Source organism: Lepisosteus platostomus, chromosome 15 (assembly GCF_059453375.1).
Source record: "Lepisosteus platostomus isolate fLepPlt1 chromosome 15, fLepPlt1.hap1, whole genome shotgun sequence".
Taxonomy (NCBI): Eukaryota; Metazoa; Chordata; class Actinopteri; order Semionotiformes; family Lepisosteidae; genus Lepisosteus; species Lepisosteus platostomus.
Genome location: NC_142625.1, coordinates 27,198,592 through 27,214,671, shown reverse-complemented (window position 1 = coordinate 27,214,671; position 16,080 = coordinate 27,198,592). Strand labels below are relative to the sequence as shown.

Below are 16,080 nucleotides of genomic sequence, written 5' to 3'. Positions count from 1 at the left end.
GTTCTCTGATGTTCTAAAAATAGTGATAATAAACAGCACCTTCAATGCTTCATTAATGATGCTGAATGTCCAGGGTCTCCTTTATTAGTATGTGGTTAGAAATACAAAACCTGTGTTTCTTACAAGCTCCCCAGAGTATCCACTGGTTATACAAGACTCTGGTCTTACTAAATCCCCGTCACAGCATGCCTGTGTAATAAAGGGCCTCAAGCCAAGGGTCAATGCTTATTATTTCAAAGAATACACATATTACTTCTGAACAAGTGAAGGTTTATTCCATACTGTAAAGAGAAGAAAAGAAACACAACCTTTCGGCTGTTGAGCCTTCTTTGGGTGTGTCCCAAAGAAGACCTAATAATAAACCTTTACTTGTTCCTTTGCAGCCTACACATGCTGATGCAGCTGCCTACTTGAGCTATCACTTATGTCCAGTCACTAAAAAGCATCCTTATTATTTATAGAGTCCATGTTACCGGATATGAAAAAATCAGGGATTTTAAATATTCCAGGTTTTTTGAAAATTGGAAAAAAGAATATTATTTTTGAAAAATGTATAGACCCCAATCAGCCCAGCCTGCATGCTCGTAGACGGTGGTAGGAGACACACGCGGACATGCAGACTCCATTGTTGACCGTTTCTAAAACCACCCACCAGGGGGAGACAATGAGCCATGTGGCGCCACAAATCCTATAGCAGGAGAAGAACATTAGAACCGTTTCTAATGCAAGAAGACCATTCAGCCTGTTTATCTCATTTGTTATTTCTCAGCAGCTAACTGGTGTAGTTATCCTATTCCATTTTTTTTCATGAATGAATATCAGCTACAACAACAGCATGCCTGGAGAGCTCGTTCCAGACCAGACCACGTGTAAAGAAGTGACTCCGGTTCTCTGGTTAAAATGCGCTTTCACATAATGCCCACTTGCGTCCTCTGGTTCGTGTTTCACTGTTCATCCCGGAGGGCCCCACAGCGATTCACCGGTGGGGCGGGACCCGGGGAAGTGCGGTTCTCACCCGGGCGACACTCCGCAGGTCAGCGGATGGGGAAGGAGCTGTTTCTCCGGGTGATTTAAGGGTGAAAAGTGGGACTGGTTCGCACTGATACAGGGTGGAATTCAGGCAGGACATCGGCTTTAATGGTTGTCATGAATATTGGTTTAAAAGCATTCATATTAAAAATCATACAATTTTTTTATTTCAAAACAGATAGAGACTTCATTATATCCAAGTTCAATACGTTATAATTCTACAAATTCAGTATTTCTTAATATTTAAATATAAATAAAACCACTTTAGCGTGCATTACATATGGTCTCATTTTCCAGAACCACGACTTCAACGCTCAACGCTGCAGGTCAACGTTGCATGAGCGAACACTGCCCTCTGTGGTTTCTGCTCTGTATTGCATGCAAAAATGACGAGTCATTAAGAGAGAAAATTATTTTTTTATAATTTAAGTTTAATCTGAAATCACTTAAAAAGAGAATAAATGTTTTGGACAAGGAACAAGAGAAAAAAATATATAGCGCGTTCACAGGTAGAATGAATGTATTAACAATTAAATTTTAAATAGCACGTACAAGCAGGATAACGTACGGGATAACGTCTGTTTTAGCTATATTTCATTTATTACGGGTAAGTTTGGTAATTTCCTCGGAAAAATATTGCGAGTCACACGGGAAGCGTTTTTGAAAGAAACTGAATATGCCACATTTGCCGGGCGGAACTAAAATGAACACAGGAAGTGTTTCCATCTCGGAGTTTCAACGCAGTGGGACACGGTCGCGATGGACTGCATAACAGATGCCTGGCAGTTTCGCTTTTGTGTTTCGGTTCAGCGTTGTGTCGGTGCATACGTTCGTTGAAGATGGCAGGTTTGGAGCTCTTGTATAATTCTGTCGTCAGCAGCATCGCCTGTCCCCAGGATGCCCTGGTTTGTTTTATGCACTGGGAGATAGTGAAAAACGGGTACAAATGCCTGGGCGTCGGAGACCAGGTATGTATGGAGGCACCTGTTCACCTCTACCTGGCTGAATTAGCAATGCGCATTCAGGGATGGAGCACAGTGCAGTCTGTACGCGTCTAGGGGTGTAACTGTTGTCAGCTGCTATCGTGGGGAGGGTATCAAGATGTGGTTAGAAAATGTTTAAAAGCGGTGGTATTTGATGTGCTCTCCAGATCACATCTTCTGCGGTAGACGCCATTCAAAATAAACACAAGAGTGGAAAATATAATAATGGTAATAGCGCGGTGTTGTCTGGCAGACAGAACTGGCACTCTTCCGAAGTGCGTCATGCCCGTCTGATACCTGTCGTACTTGTGGGGTAGTGATGGGTGTGTGACCGTTGCAGCCGAGTAGCAGCGACCGGCAGTCGGAGCTCCTGCCGGCGGGGTGGAACAGCAGCAGCGAGCTGTACACACTGAGGTACCAGTCGGGCGACAGCGGCGAGCAGCTGCTGGTCAAGGCCGTGACCGTGGACACCACGCTCATCTTCAACGTCCTGGTACGTGCGGCTCGCTGCGTTACTGCAGCGTATCTTCACTCGCTGACTGACCACGGCTACTTCAACTTTGCTGATCCTTCTGTGTGTTTTTCTTCTTGAGGAGTAGTGAAGGCTTTTGTCTGTAACTCGTTACCTTACTCTTGCACTGAGTAATGTGTGCAGCTACAGGATTTCACGCAAGCAGTTATGAGCTGACCTGAGACTTGACTCCATAACGAATCTCAAGCTGACAGAAATGAGTGCTCTAGTTGTTTTTGCTGAAATGGGTTCTTATTTGTAGATTACTGGAAAACAGTTTTCTAGCTTATTTAATTTGGGAAGGTCTAATTAATAATATAGTTAAACCCAGGGTTCCATTATATTGTGGAGACAAATGGAATAAAATCCAAGTGAAAGGAAATGGATTGAGAAGCTTTGGTTTGGAGAGTATTATGGTTTTTTTCTGTTCTGTCTTTGTTGTGTCAGGAGTCAGCTTCAGGACGTGTGTCTGATCTGACAGTGAGCCTTGGTGATTATGTGCATGCAGACAGTCTCCAGGTATTCGAGAGGTGGGTCAAACGTCTCTAGGCTGTCGTGTTGTGCTAAAAGGGCAGAGTCATGCAGGACTGAACTCTGTGTGTTAAGTGAGATTCTTTATTGCCTGTCAGACACTCTTATCTCTGCCATCTAATGACTCAGAGTTGGGCTATGAAAGGATTGGCAACTCGTTTTAAGAAATCAAAATCACTTCATTTTGCAGCAAGAATCAAGCAGAAGTTGTTTTTATCCCTGCACTCAAGACACATTAAATGACAAAATTGTAGCAAATCCAATATCAATAACAATTTTATTCAGGACTTTAAACATTAACTTTTTGGTATTTTTCCAGCATGGTATTTTTCATGGTTTTATTAATTTGTGCTACAAATACAAATATGTTTTTCTATGATTGTGAATTGCCTGTTGCAAGAATGTTGTTATTAACATGCAGCTGGTCTTTGGTGCATTTATCTATTTTGGAGAATTGCACAAAGTGTCCTGATAAATCTGGTTTCAGCAGCAAAGTGGGGCGAGTACAAAACAAGTTGCCAATCCAGGAAAGTGTTCATTGTTAAGATGGTGTGAGTGTTTCTAGTCCCTTTGTAGTACATTTGTAGAAATGTTTAGTCTTCTTCAGCAAGGAGCGTAGGAGCTGTGTCAGCAGGTGATGGGCTGATGTGGTGTTGGTTGTGATGTACTGCCTGTCTTGACAGCGTATTCAAGAACACTGAAGAGCTGAGGAAGAAGGTGCAATCAGGCCTGTTTCCTTCAGCCTCCAAACAGAAGACTAAGCCCAGTGAGAAGGCAGAGAAGAAGGGCCTGAGGGAGAGTCCTCCATGCTTGTGGCCCGACAGAGACCCCCTCCGAATCCCCCAGAGAATTCCTCGTTCTGACCGGCAGCCCAGCTGGTAGGGCCACAGGATGGGAGCTACAACAGTCGTTGCTCCGAAAGGCTGAGCTATTAAACTGTACATAACTGCAAAAAAACATGCAGTGCAAATGAAGGTTTGATCTCCATTCCATAGTGCTGATGAGAAAACCGCAAACGGTATAGTATCCAATTTCCCTGCCTTAGTCACAAGCCTGTTAGCACTCGTGCTTTTACACATGGGAGTGACTGAGTCTTCCTGGGCTCGTCGAGCTCTGTGTAACACTGCTTGTGCAGGGCTGCAGGCCTGTTGAGCTGACGCATACTGCAGTGAGGCAGAGTGACTAGGAGCCTGTAATCACTCTGTGGTTTACAAGCTTCTCTGGCCAGAGCTGAGACAAACAAAATGGCCTTCTCTGACTATGGTTTGATTGATGAAGCCTTTACTGATAGCGGCTCTTAGACACTTTTTCCTGGAGTGAAGAAGCTATTTGGCTGAGACATACCCTCATCTCTGTTAAGGCTCTTTTGGAGCCTGAAATTCCACTGTTTGTAATCTTCCTGTATGGCACATGGAAGTAAAAAAAAAAACAATTATCAGTTTTTATAGCCTGCTCTGATGATGTAGTGAGTGTGAACTGAGTGTGTTGGGGCAATTCCGGCTAGTAGTCATTTTCAGTACATTTTCAACTGGTGCAGTGTTTAGCATTGCTGCCTCAGTACTAGGGCTCTGGATTCAATTGTCTTGTTTGCATGCATTTCCTTTGGATGCTCCAGTTTACTCCTACAGTCCACAAACATGCTGGTAGGGTAATTGGCTTCTGGGGAAATTGGCCTTAGGGGTGAGTGTGTCTCTGTGTGTGCCCTGTAATGGACTGGCGTCATGTCCAGGGTGTACCCTGCCTTGCACTCGTTGCCTGCTGGGATAGAGTCCGGCTCCCCCGCAACCCTCAATTGGATTAAGCCGTTATGAGATGGATGGATGTAGCTTAAAGTGGATTGAGTTAAAATGATTTTAACAATTCAGGTTAGGAGATTTAAATTATTTTCTATTTAATAAGCACTTAAACATAAGTGTTTCTTTAAGCCTGATTTGTTTTACGGTTAAGAACACTTGTGAGCCTTACACTGTTGCTGCATGAATCTTATTATAATTGCACAGAGCAAATCACTCTATGATTGCTGACTGGATGAACTAAAAATCAATATTCTCATGCAAATAATTTGTAAATTACATAGTATATGTAATGTGCTGAAAACCCCATGGTTGAACTAATTATAAACAGTTTTCCTGTTATCAGCAACTGGTAGCAAAAACAGCATGTGCATTGGAAATGATGTAATCTTAATGAAAAGCAGGCAATCTTGTTTGGCGGTTGAGGTTTTAATGGTACACAGCACACAACGGACCAAGCTTTTCAGTTCATTACTGAAGAACATGGGTTGTTAAATATATTTTCCACAGACATATAATTAATGGTATTATCAGTAAAAGTTTATGAGCTTTTGTGGTTCAAGAGTTCTTCTAAAGAGTGGGCAGAGGTTCATGTGATGTGTGCTCTTTCCCGACAATGTCTGCTACATTGATACTTCTTGCTCCTTTTTTCTCCTTATGATCCAAAAATCGCAATTGGTCCATCTTGGTTCTTAATGTCTCAAGACTACAAGAGGTTGGACATACCCAGACTTTCACACAGCATCGTCAAAAGGTTATGAATTTCTCACATAATTTGAGACCATTTTGGTGCTCATAGATTATTGCCCTGCGGATATTATCCAGCCTCTGCCTAAGTGTTACTAGGAAATCTGCTTCAACAGCATGGAGGGGTGAACATTTCTGTTGACATCTGCTGCCCTTTTACTTGTTTCCTCAGCTCTTTCTTTCGCTGTTTGCCCTGATGTAGCCATCGTGGTTGGCCTGATGTCAGGTATTATCTGGTCCAGTGCAATATAGCCTGTCACCCCTGAGCACAGAGGGTACAAGTGTGACATTCAGATTCATGTGCTCTGCAGGAAATGAATCCTTCAGTGTAAGAACAGAGAATGTCTTTCCCCCTCTACACACATACAGTGCGTCTCTGCTCCAATGTCCTGATGTATTTGCCTTGCTGACTGATGGGATTGAGACAAGGATTTCAATTTTAATTTCTACAGTGTAATCCAATAGGAAATCCTTCTGTTCCACTGGAGACGCATTTCTTAAGCTGCTCTGGTTCAGCAGAATTTGCCTGATTTTACTATCGCCCCCACCGGTGTGTCCCTGGACACCGAGACGCCAGGGCCAGACCAGGCCACTGATGGACGTTCTTATTTCTGATGGGTTTTTTATAAAATGTAGCTGACCTGCTTGTGATTCATTGAGTTTCTGCAAGGAGGGAGAAGCTGAATTCTTTTGAGGACTGTGTCTGAGCGTCTCCTTGCAAAGCTTTGTCTGGTCTGCAATCTGCTCTGTTTTGTTGCATCACACAGAGAGTGCAGGAATACAGGGGGCTGATTTATTTATTTACTGACTCTTTCCTGGAAACAGGGTGGAAGGGAAGCATTAATTAATAAAAGACTCTGTATCCTGAAAGGAGCAGCATCATTTATAATAAATACATAAGCTTTTGATCAATGTAGGTCTTCTAATTGCTTGACCTTAAGAAGAGAGCCTTATTAATTACCTGTTGGCCATCGAGTGTGCAGAGGAACTTATAAAGAATTTATAAAGCTGTAAGTGCAGCACAAAGGCTTGATAGTGGTGTGACTGGCTCACTTACAGCACCATATGAATGGTGTGAGCTGGCTTGTGTTAATTCTCCTTTTTGAAGTTTTGTTCTTATTTTTGTTTAGCCTTTAATTTGGTTTCATCTTTAATGTCAGACATTACATTCTAGTTTGTATAACCCTAATTTTTTTTTTTTGCTTCTAAGAATTTAGACATGAAAATTAAATCCTATAGAGAAGATTTATTCAAGGAAAGTTCTTTTTGCCTCAGCTTTCCACAAAGTCTTTGTTTAAACCATATGTGTAGTAAAATCCGAAGATGTTATGCTTCAGTGATTCTCGGGTACACAGGGCTGTCCCTTGGCAAGCAGATTTTTTAGTATTTTTAAAATTTTAAGAGATTATTTTACCGTTGTACTTGAGGATTGTGTGAGTCTGCTGTGTGCTGATGTCGATGTGTTTTGTCTGCAGTGCCTGGGCAGGGCCAACATCTTATTCAATATGTACTGCAGCTTGTAGGAGCTGTGGGGAGACCCTGGCATCTAATTTTAAGGCAGGAGCTCAGGACTGAAGCTGTGAATTCAGGGCAAAATCTCAAGACTCTTCAAGATTCAGACCAGCCCTGGATCACACTAGAGGCTGCTCCATGTTATTTAAGGGGGCCTGCTGTGTGCAGTGTAATGGCAGATGTTGTCTGTAGATACTGCTGCACATCTGAGCTTTACTGTGAGATCAGTGAATCATTTGGGTTGCACTGTTGCGCAGAAGGCATTGGTGATCCCAGGATACTTCACCCTGAAGAATAATGAGCTTTTTTCAATTTAAGCTCATACCAAGATAACTTTGTGACCTTTGTACTAACAAAGCGTGTATATTAAACTAGCTTTCAGTTTTTCTGTTTCCATGCTTTGTTATACCGTCAACAGGAGGAACTACCTAAAATTGAAACATAAGTAGGATTTGTCTTCTCAGGAGAAAGTGTAAATGAAGAAATAGGAAGATTAAGCAGTTGTGGCACTTTGGTGATGAAGGTTCATGAAACAAGTGTCAAATCTGATATGTGCAAGTCTATAATTGGATTAGGGTGTGAATTTGATACATTTTATAGTCTTGCTTTGTGGAAGAATGTTCTATAATACCTTTAAACACGCAACAGAATTTGCACAGCACAGTGGCAGCTGTGGTGGGTAGCATTTCTTGGCAATTTAGACTGCTGACTTGCATGGAGCTCTCCTCTTGCTAGGTAGATTGAGCCAAGAGGTGTTAGATTTTAATTGGTGTGATTTTCAGAGAAAGAATAGAGCCTGGAGTTAACCCCATTAAGACCCTGGTGCATTTTATAACCAGTATTTTAATCTTAAAATATGCATGTGTAACCCATGCATCTGTGCTTCTATTGAATTTGTAATGTAAGCAGGGCATGGTCTGTTTCTTCAAAACCAGGAACAGAAATGGTTTGGTTGTGAAGCAGTTTGATCCATTCCATGTTTCAAGAGCTGTAAGCTGTCTTGAAGGTTACCAGGTGTATGAAGTGTTTTGCAGACTCTGAAAGGTAGTACAGTATACCACTTTCGTGCTCCATTGCTTTGGAATAACGAAGTGTAAACGTTAGCCCAGATTGAAAGGAGCCTTCAAACGCAGTGCCTGAGGCAGTGTCCACCCTGGTCTGCGTGGCTGCTGTCCCCTGGACAGAGGGACTGGGAGACTGCCCATCCCACAGTGTGGCTGTGACTTCCTGCAGACAGCTTGTGACTGAACAGGGCTCTCAGTGTGGAGGTTAATGCACGTGCCTGTTCCCCCAAGGGAGGGCTGGGCCTGTGCTGGGTTAAATCACCATTCTCACTCTGGCTTCCCGCCTGCCTTTCTCTCCAGGCAGGACCCCCTGGCCCCGTTCTCCGCAGGAAGAGCCGACCTGGACCCCCTGGGGTAAGTACTGCAATCCGGGTCTGGGGGAGGCGGCTGAGGGACGAGGCAGTCGGTTCTGCATGTGCAGAGAACCCAGTTAAAACAGCATTAGACCTCAGTAGGTCTATTACAGGGTCCTCACCTCCAATCGCTGTCCTCTGTATTTGAAGCTGGGTTCCTTCACTTAACTGAGCCCCTTGAGCCATTCACTGAGGTGGAGAGAAGGAAGTGATTTAAAGAGCCCCATAAATACTGGTAGATCACCCTCAATGACCTGAATCCCTGCTGACCCATTGGATTAGTTCAAATGCCAGCAAGGATTCAGAAATATCCCCCCTTTTGTGTTTTTGCATAGGAACAAAGCTAATTTAAGTGTCAAGAAGAAAAAATAAACCTGACCCCCCCCCCCCCCCATTTACTAATTGCTGTAAACCATGATAAGATGCCACTGCTGTCATCACTGTAGAGACTGACGCCCGAGCTGTGGCAGACAGACAGCTGTGCTTATAAATGTGTTTACTGTGAGGCCAGATCTGCTCCCTCAAATGAGCAGTTTCACCGGAGGGAGACATTGAACACGGATGCCTTGTCCTGGTGGGGTAATACCAGTTTTTGTGTAAAAATAAGTGCTTAACTCATTTGCATGATGCTCTTTAGTCCTTTAATATTAAAATATTGACTTCAGAATAGAGTCTATTATATGTCAATATACTGTATATGGGAATTTTGATGTGGCCCTGCACTCTCCCAAGGAGCAGAGAATTTCTTCCAAAAACTAAAAAAATTCCTCTTGGACAGAGTGTGATACAAGATAATCATTCATTACCAGAAGATACACCGGGCTGTTCTGAAGGACAGAGAGATGCAAGCACAAATCCCTGCAGTTGATCTGACAATGCAGATTTCTCAGTCCTGCACTGAAATCTGCAGGCTGTGCCCTTCTTTTTTCCTCTTCTCCTGGCGTATTGCATAAGCTGTACAGCTGGTCCTCACACACTAAAATAAAGAGGGATTATATATGCAGCTGTGACCATGCATCTCTTATGTACATTAGAAGATAAAAAGTTTGTGCAGGCTTTGATGAAAACTCTATTGCCTGACAATCACCCAAACAAAAAATGCAATACTAATGTTTCCAGTTAATTTATTGATCTTTAATTCTCTTTTATAGCTCTCTGTTCCTGGACCTTGGGGCCGGTGTGCTGCAGGTGCTCAAGATCACTTTAAAGCAACAGCACCTGCAGGGCTGCAAGAAACTGTTAATCTGGTCCAGTTAAGACAGTAATGAGCTGGTTTAAGTCATTAGGAATTGCCTTGGCAGGAAGGACTGCAGACACACCAGCCTTTCAAGACCAGGACTGGACAGCCCTGATTTACCGTTTATGCTTTTCAAAAATGCATTTGCTGCAGTCTTTGATGGAGCAGTTAGTAATCTGAGCCCCAACTACTTGGCCTCCAATTGGAAGGAACAGCAGCCTGTTTTCACAGTGACATAACCAGCACATGTGTGACATTAAATTATTCAAGTAAAATCAAAAAGCATCAAATATTGATTAGCAACTGGACAGGGACAGAATGGAATACTGTCTGAAGTTCTTTTAAAAATGGTTACCATGATTAGAGCATTGTAAACCGGAAGATTTCAGATACGGTATCTGGAGATCACTCTGCCAAGGGATTGCTCTGATTCCTGGTTTCTGATTCCTGATTTCTCTGGCTCTGCAGGGTTATAGGAGACTTTTTGCTGATCCTGGCCCTATTGAACTGGGTTTATTTTGCAGCGGTGTAGTGTGTTGGCCACTTCTTTTTTACAGTAATAATGGCCTTCAATATCTGTTCTTTTATGTTTTTTATGTTACACTTTCTAATATTAATAAGTTATAATTATTCTTAGTGAATGTTTAGCAGTGTTTTGTACCTTTTTCCCCTGTTCAACTTTATAACAGATTGTAGTGGCTATATACTGCATTGCTGTGAAGCCTCAAACTCAGATCAATGATTGCTGATGAGAACAGCTGATCCATGACAATTGACTGATTAGTTGTAGTTGTGATTGAGTTCCTCTTACAAACTTGAAAATACAGAAAACATCTGTCTGTCATCTGTCGTTGGGATGTGCTTTACTGCAGACCAAGTTTAATAGTTCTGAAAGTTTTAAAAGTGGAGCTGCAGATGGTACGAATCTCACTCTGTGGTGTTGTGCGAAATTGCTGTCTCCCTGTGGCACAGAAAGCACAGATCTCCTTTTCCAGTTGTCAGCCAGGGCTGGAGTGAGCAAGAGCATTGTAGGAACAGCTCCTAGATCCACCCCTCTGCTGATAATCACACTGAGGCAGTCCTCTGAAATACCAGCGCAGGCTCTGGCTGTGTCATTAATGCAGACATGTCATATGGCTGTTTAAACAGGCTATTGCCCTTATCTGCTGAGGGTATCTCTTGCACTTCATTTAGGTTAGAAAGAATAAGAAGTAACAAATAGAAAAGCTCAGATATGTTTGCATTGCCAGACTGTCTTTGGTCTCCTCCCAGCACCTGCCTTTACGGCACAACAGACACAATTGTGTGAGCATTAGTTATGCAGTGATCCAGATTGCTCTGATTGTCCTTGCAGCACATTACACCTGGAGAGGAGCAGTTACACACAGCCCATTAACACCATCTGTATCTGACTCTGCCATTCACCCTACATTGTCTCAGGCATCACAGCCTACACCTGGTGCCCTGGAGCTGTATATCTTTCATTGTGCAGTTAAATAGTGCATATGCAGAGAAAATTTAAAAAAGGAAGAACTGGTCTTGCCAAGATCTGAAACCTCATTAATGAGGTAGAGTTGTGTTTGTGAAGTGTCATGTTTGAGCTATCTAATGAGTCTTTTTTTAATGTGATTTTTTTTTTCTGAAGTCTTGTTTAATCCAAACTGGCTCTTGTTGCCAATTGTAGAGATTTGAGGATTTTAATGTATTACAACACTGAGAAACTGGACTATTAATTCAGAGAAGACTTTATGGATGCTAGGCATCATTCACAACAAACAGCATCACACACGCAGGTTTAAAGAATACAATAACAAAATTACTTCTGTGCAGAGGCTTTTAAAAACCATCATTACAGGTCATTGGTGGGTTGTGATGTCATCAGGTGTAGTGGCATCTCCATCAGGATCCTCATGGATCCTCTTGTGGATCACTCTGGCCCTGTCAGGGGATTTATGACAGGTGACCTATAGCTGGGGTCCAGGTCCAGATGTGCCTTCCTCTTGGTGCTGCAGATGAAGAGGCATCACTGTTGGTATTTAGTGCAGGTGTCAGGATGGACCTAATTTGTGTTGGCCTGTTTAGGGGCTTTGCAAAGCCTGCATCTTGTTTATCAGAGTTTCATCTCCGCAGTATTCTTGAGAATCTGGCTGAACGGAGTTAAGCTGTGCCAGGATTTTATTTTTAGTTCAAGTCAAGAGAAAGATTATTACAATAATCTTCCTGAACACGTAATTCCAAGAATGCTCATGGCTTTGCAGCTACACAGTTAGTCTCTGTGATTCAGCTTTTCTGTACTTTCGAACACACAAGCAGCTGATTTTTAAGCACAGTGGAGACAATTTCATCCCCTTCAGAGCTTAAGAGCTCTTTGGATTGTTTCCTATCAAAACACAATGAAAGACAAACTATAAGCACATCTTACCAGAAGAATTTTATCTGTAAGTAATATGGTTTCTTAAAGACATTTGGAACCACATAACGTATTGTTTTAAAATACAGTAACAAAATTTGCTTTTAAAATAAAATCCAAAAGCATAGTTCAGAAACAAATGAACAGCAGTGTGTCTTTAATGTTGAAATAAATTAAAGGGGCTGAGCTCTGCAAAACAGGAACACCCTGGCACAAATATCAGCCCTGCCAGTGCGAGCTCTGTAGCTGTGGGGTCAGGTGCTGATACACGGTGCTGGCATGGCCTTGACTCTGTCTCACTTCTGCAGTGGTCGGCCTGGCGGGATGATCGTCGATCCTCTGCGTTCCGGATTTCCAAGATCCGGGTTTGACCCATCTGCTGGGATTCCGGGCCGGCTGCCCCCAGGAGCCGTCCCGCCAGGGGCCCGCTTCGACCCCTTCGGACCAGTAGGAGCGAACCGGCCAGGGTAGGTACCAGCTCACCCCGTCACCAAGCAGGGAGAGCAGGGTCCTGCTCCCCAGGAATCGGAGTCTCCTGTGCAGATCATCCCTAGGCAGTACTCGCATGGTAGCTGTGCACCTTTAACATGCACTTCAGAGTGGACAGTTATATTTCCTGATCTGCATGCAAGAGCAAGACATGCCGAGTGCTTTGGCAGTCTAAAACACAGGAAGTATTATTTTTAAAGTCGACATTATTTCATAATTTTTTCGGACGAGTTGTAAATCAATCTCTATGCACATGTAGAGTGTTTATTGGTACATAAGGCCTAGTAGGCGAAGTTCCACATTTAAGGAACTTTAGATTCTAGTTAATTTGTCGTTTTTTTTTGTCGCTTCCTTGCTCTTCTCTGTTTTTTCTGCGCATCTCCAGTCCGGATCCTGACCACATGCCGCCGCCCGGGTACGATGACATGTTCATGTAGCGCTGGCCCTGCCCCCCGCTCACCTTGCTTAGAGATGTGCCTCGCTCTCCACCCACAGGAGGTCTTATAGGTGTGTCGTAATGCATCTATACACAGTTTATAAGGGGTGTTACAAAAGAGTCATGATATTTTTAGTTGTGGTAGAAGCAAGAAAGTTTTAGGATGCTGACGTTACTATAACTAACACTGTGCACCTTACTTTTTTGTCATGGCTTTAACATCAAAGCATTCGGATTAGAGCTGTTAACATCTGCATTGTAACTGTTTTTTAATCCCTGTCGTAACTTGTTTGTAGATGGTTGTCATGGAATTCTTCAGCCAAAATGTAACCTTGCCTCTGTGAAAAACAGACTATAGGAATGCACTATAATCAGCAAGATTGGTGTTTGTTCTTATTTTTTTACTTCATTCAAAAATATTTTACAGTGACATTGTAACTTATGTCATGGAGTTCAGATTCCAACTGAACAATTTCCATACACTAGAGCAATTCACGTGCATATAAAGACTTATTTGGTTAACAAGATGATTTATTTTTCTCATTGTTGATTGTTTAAGCAGAAGTGTTACAGTTCCAGCACACAAAAAGCGTCTTTCTGTTTTCAGCTAAAGATTTTGCTAGTTTTGATTGTATAGCTTCATTGGAATGATTCAATAAATCTTATTTGGGCTAAATGTCTGCCTCTTTTGTCATCCTTTTAAAGGAATATAGAAATAATGGGAAATAATTGTGAAATCAGTCATGAACCAGCACCTGGTGTTGGGTTTCTGCAGGACAGAAGGAAGGGGACGGTGTTTGATTGAATTCAGGCCAGGCTGTTTGGAGTGTGGAGTCAGATTACCCAGATTACCCATGAGTATTGATAAGATTGGTGTTCTCAGGCCTCTGCACAATCCCAGGCTGGGGTTCTCTTTGTTGTTTCGAAGTACATCATCTCTGCAGGGGCAAGAACTGGGACCAGGTTTTATTCCGAGTTCCATGCACATTTGTTTCCATCCTCATAATTTATTTCCATTTCCTGGTAGTTCTTCTCTGCCTGCCAGCCTTGTTGAAATGACCTTTTCTTCATGCAGCGACATTCTAACAATCGCACTTGGCTCCGGCTCTGCAGGAGGAATTGTGACATTTGTTTCTTTTGTTTTTTTCTCTGTTGCTGTTTTTTCCATGTTTGGTTTCTGTTCAGAACCTGGCTTTAGTTAGAAGTAAATACCAAAAATGAAAGGGATTGAGAGCTTGCTTGTGTGCGGAATGATCAGGGGTTTGTTTTGTCTTGACATGATTTAATATTGTCTTTGAAGTGTGGGTCACATGAACTGCTCTAACCGCAGGCAGTGGGGAATGCGATGCGCCGTTCTTTGGTGTCGTGACGTCCTGAAGCATATTCTGCATATTGCACCCTTTTCTTTGGGAACCCATAGGATTAGGCAAGAAATGGCCCCAAACCCCGCAATTACAAATTTAAATTATGCAAATAAACCTCTGAGCAAATTTTAATTGGAAGTGTGCAGAGACATTTCTCCTAATAAACTATTCCAACCACATCTTTCATTTGTACGAGGCGGACTAAAGGGCTTTTGGCTAAATCCCGTACGTGCACTGCATGTTCTTTTCAGTGAAGAAAATGGATTTTGAATCGCTACTGTAACCAGTCCTTCAGACTGAAATGTTTTCATGTCCTTCACAGGTCTAGCAAAACCTCCCTGCTGCTCATCTGTCGAGCCCTGCCCAATCTGTGCGATACCGCAGGTTGTCTGCGCTGTGTGACTGGCTTTCTGTCATGTGCTCATTGACATGCGGCTGTAATGCATGCGCTGCACAGAAGCACACTGCGTGCTGTCAAGGCAAGATGGGGCACTCGCAGCCGAACGCCCGCAGCCTGGCAACAGCCACAGTGCACTCGGGGCTTCACAGGCCAGACGAGAGAGAGAGGAGCCCAGGGAAGAGAGGAGAGGGCTCTGCTAGAGAGATCGGTGGCTGCTGTTGACAGGCGAAGGAAGAAGGAGGTTGCTGTTGGATTTAATTGCGAAGTCTGTCCCACAATTGAAGTGCTGGAAGGTTGAGCTAGGTTTAAATTCTGTGCAAAGTGTGTTTAAAATCTATTACTATTAATCCATCACTTGCTACTCACAAGGCTTGGGTGAAGTGTGCAGTTGTCCCATTATTTTCCCAGCAGCGTCCAACCCCTGTACTGTCAGATCTGGGCAGTTCAGCAAGAGTGGGTCTGGTCAGCACTGGGGAGAGACGCCTCTAAAGATAGGACAGGTTGCTGCTATGTTATCCGTAAACCAGAAGATGGCGCTCTGAACCAGAATTTCTAATCCCCAGCCCCCAGTATGGTGACCTTGGCCACACTGCTGTAGGGGGGTGCCGTCCTTCTGATATGATGTCACCCTGGTTGCAGTGTGGTTAGGGATCTCCACCCATAACTGCATGGTTGTAGGTGAGAATCCCAGGTGGCACTGCTGACCCAGGTTGCTTCACTTAAATGCCCAGGTGTATAAATGGGTACAAGTATTAAATATGTTCAAATATTCTAATTAGATGGCTATCGAAAATCTCTTGGCTCTTCCTAAGAGAATGGATGTTAGTCCTAGTGTCCTTGATTTGTCCAATTGAGTGTGGGATTTCTTACTCCTCCTGCCCGCTGTTCTGCGTGCCTGCCAGGAGGGGGCAGCACTTGAGTAGTGGGTGAAGTGGGTCTGGTATATATACAGTATCTATAGCACTTTGGCATCCTAAGGGTTGAAATTGTATGCAAATACAACCAATTTTATTATTTCTAGTACTTTTAATTTTTGCTTTTTTGTTACATGTGACATTTTCTTATTGTAATCTCATTGTAATGTAACCAGATGATTTGGGAAAATATTTTTTTCTTTGTTAAAGCTCATAGGATATATATATTATTGTTGTTGTTGTTTAAACAGAAGAATCTAATTGCTGTTCTACGCAGTGCAGATGACAGAATATTGAAACCTTGTGG

General features: G+C 42.9%; 1 protein-coding gene across 1 annotated transcript; it reads left to right on the top strand.

Moving 5' to 3' along the window:
- Positions 1–1,757: 1,757 nt before the first annotated feature.
- On the top strand, positions 1,758–13,771 carry psmf1 (proteasome inhibitor subunit 1). Its single transcript, XM_088607945.1, has 7 exons — positions 1,758–1,997; positions 2,353–2,505; positions 2,971–3,053; positions 3,738–3,932; positions 8,471–8,524; positions 12,479–12,637; positions 13,045–13,771. Exons 1-7 carry the CDS (start codon positions 1,869–1,871, stop codon positions 13,094–13,096), a joined length of 825 nt encoding a protein of 274 aa, XP_088464071.1. The 5' UTR covers positions 1,758–1,868; the 3' UTR covers positions 13,097–13,771.
- The last annotated feature ends 2,309 nt before the right edge of the window (positions 13,772–16,080 follow it).

Bases quoted from the DNA above. Each gene is read 5' to 3' on its own strand.
- psmf1 (XM_088607945.1), top strand. From the start codon at position 1,869: ATGGCAGGTTTGGAGCTCTTGTATAATTCTGTCGTCAGCAGCATCGCC. The intron at 1,998-2,352 runs GTATGTATGGAG...TGACCGTTGCAG, and splicing joins GCCTGGGCGTCGGAGACCAG to CCGAGTAGCAGCGACCGGCA. The intron at 2,506-2,970 runs GTACGTGCGGCT...TTGTTGTGTCAG, and splicing joins CGCTCATCTTCAACGTCCTG to GAGTCAGCTTCAGGACGTGT.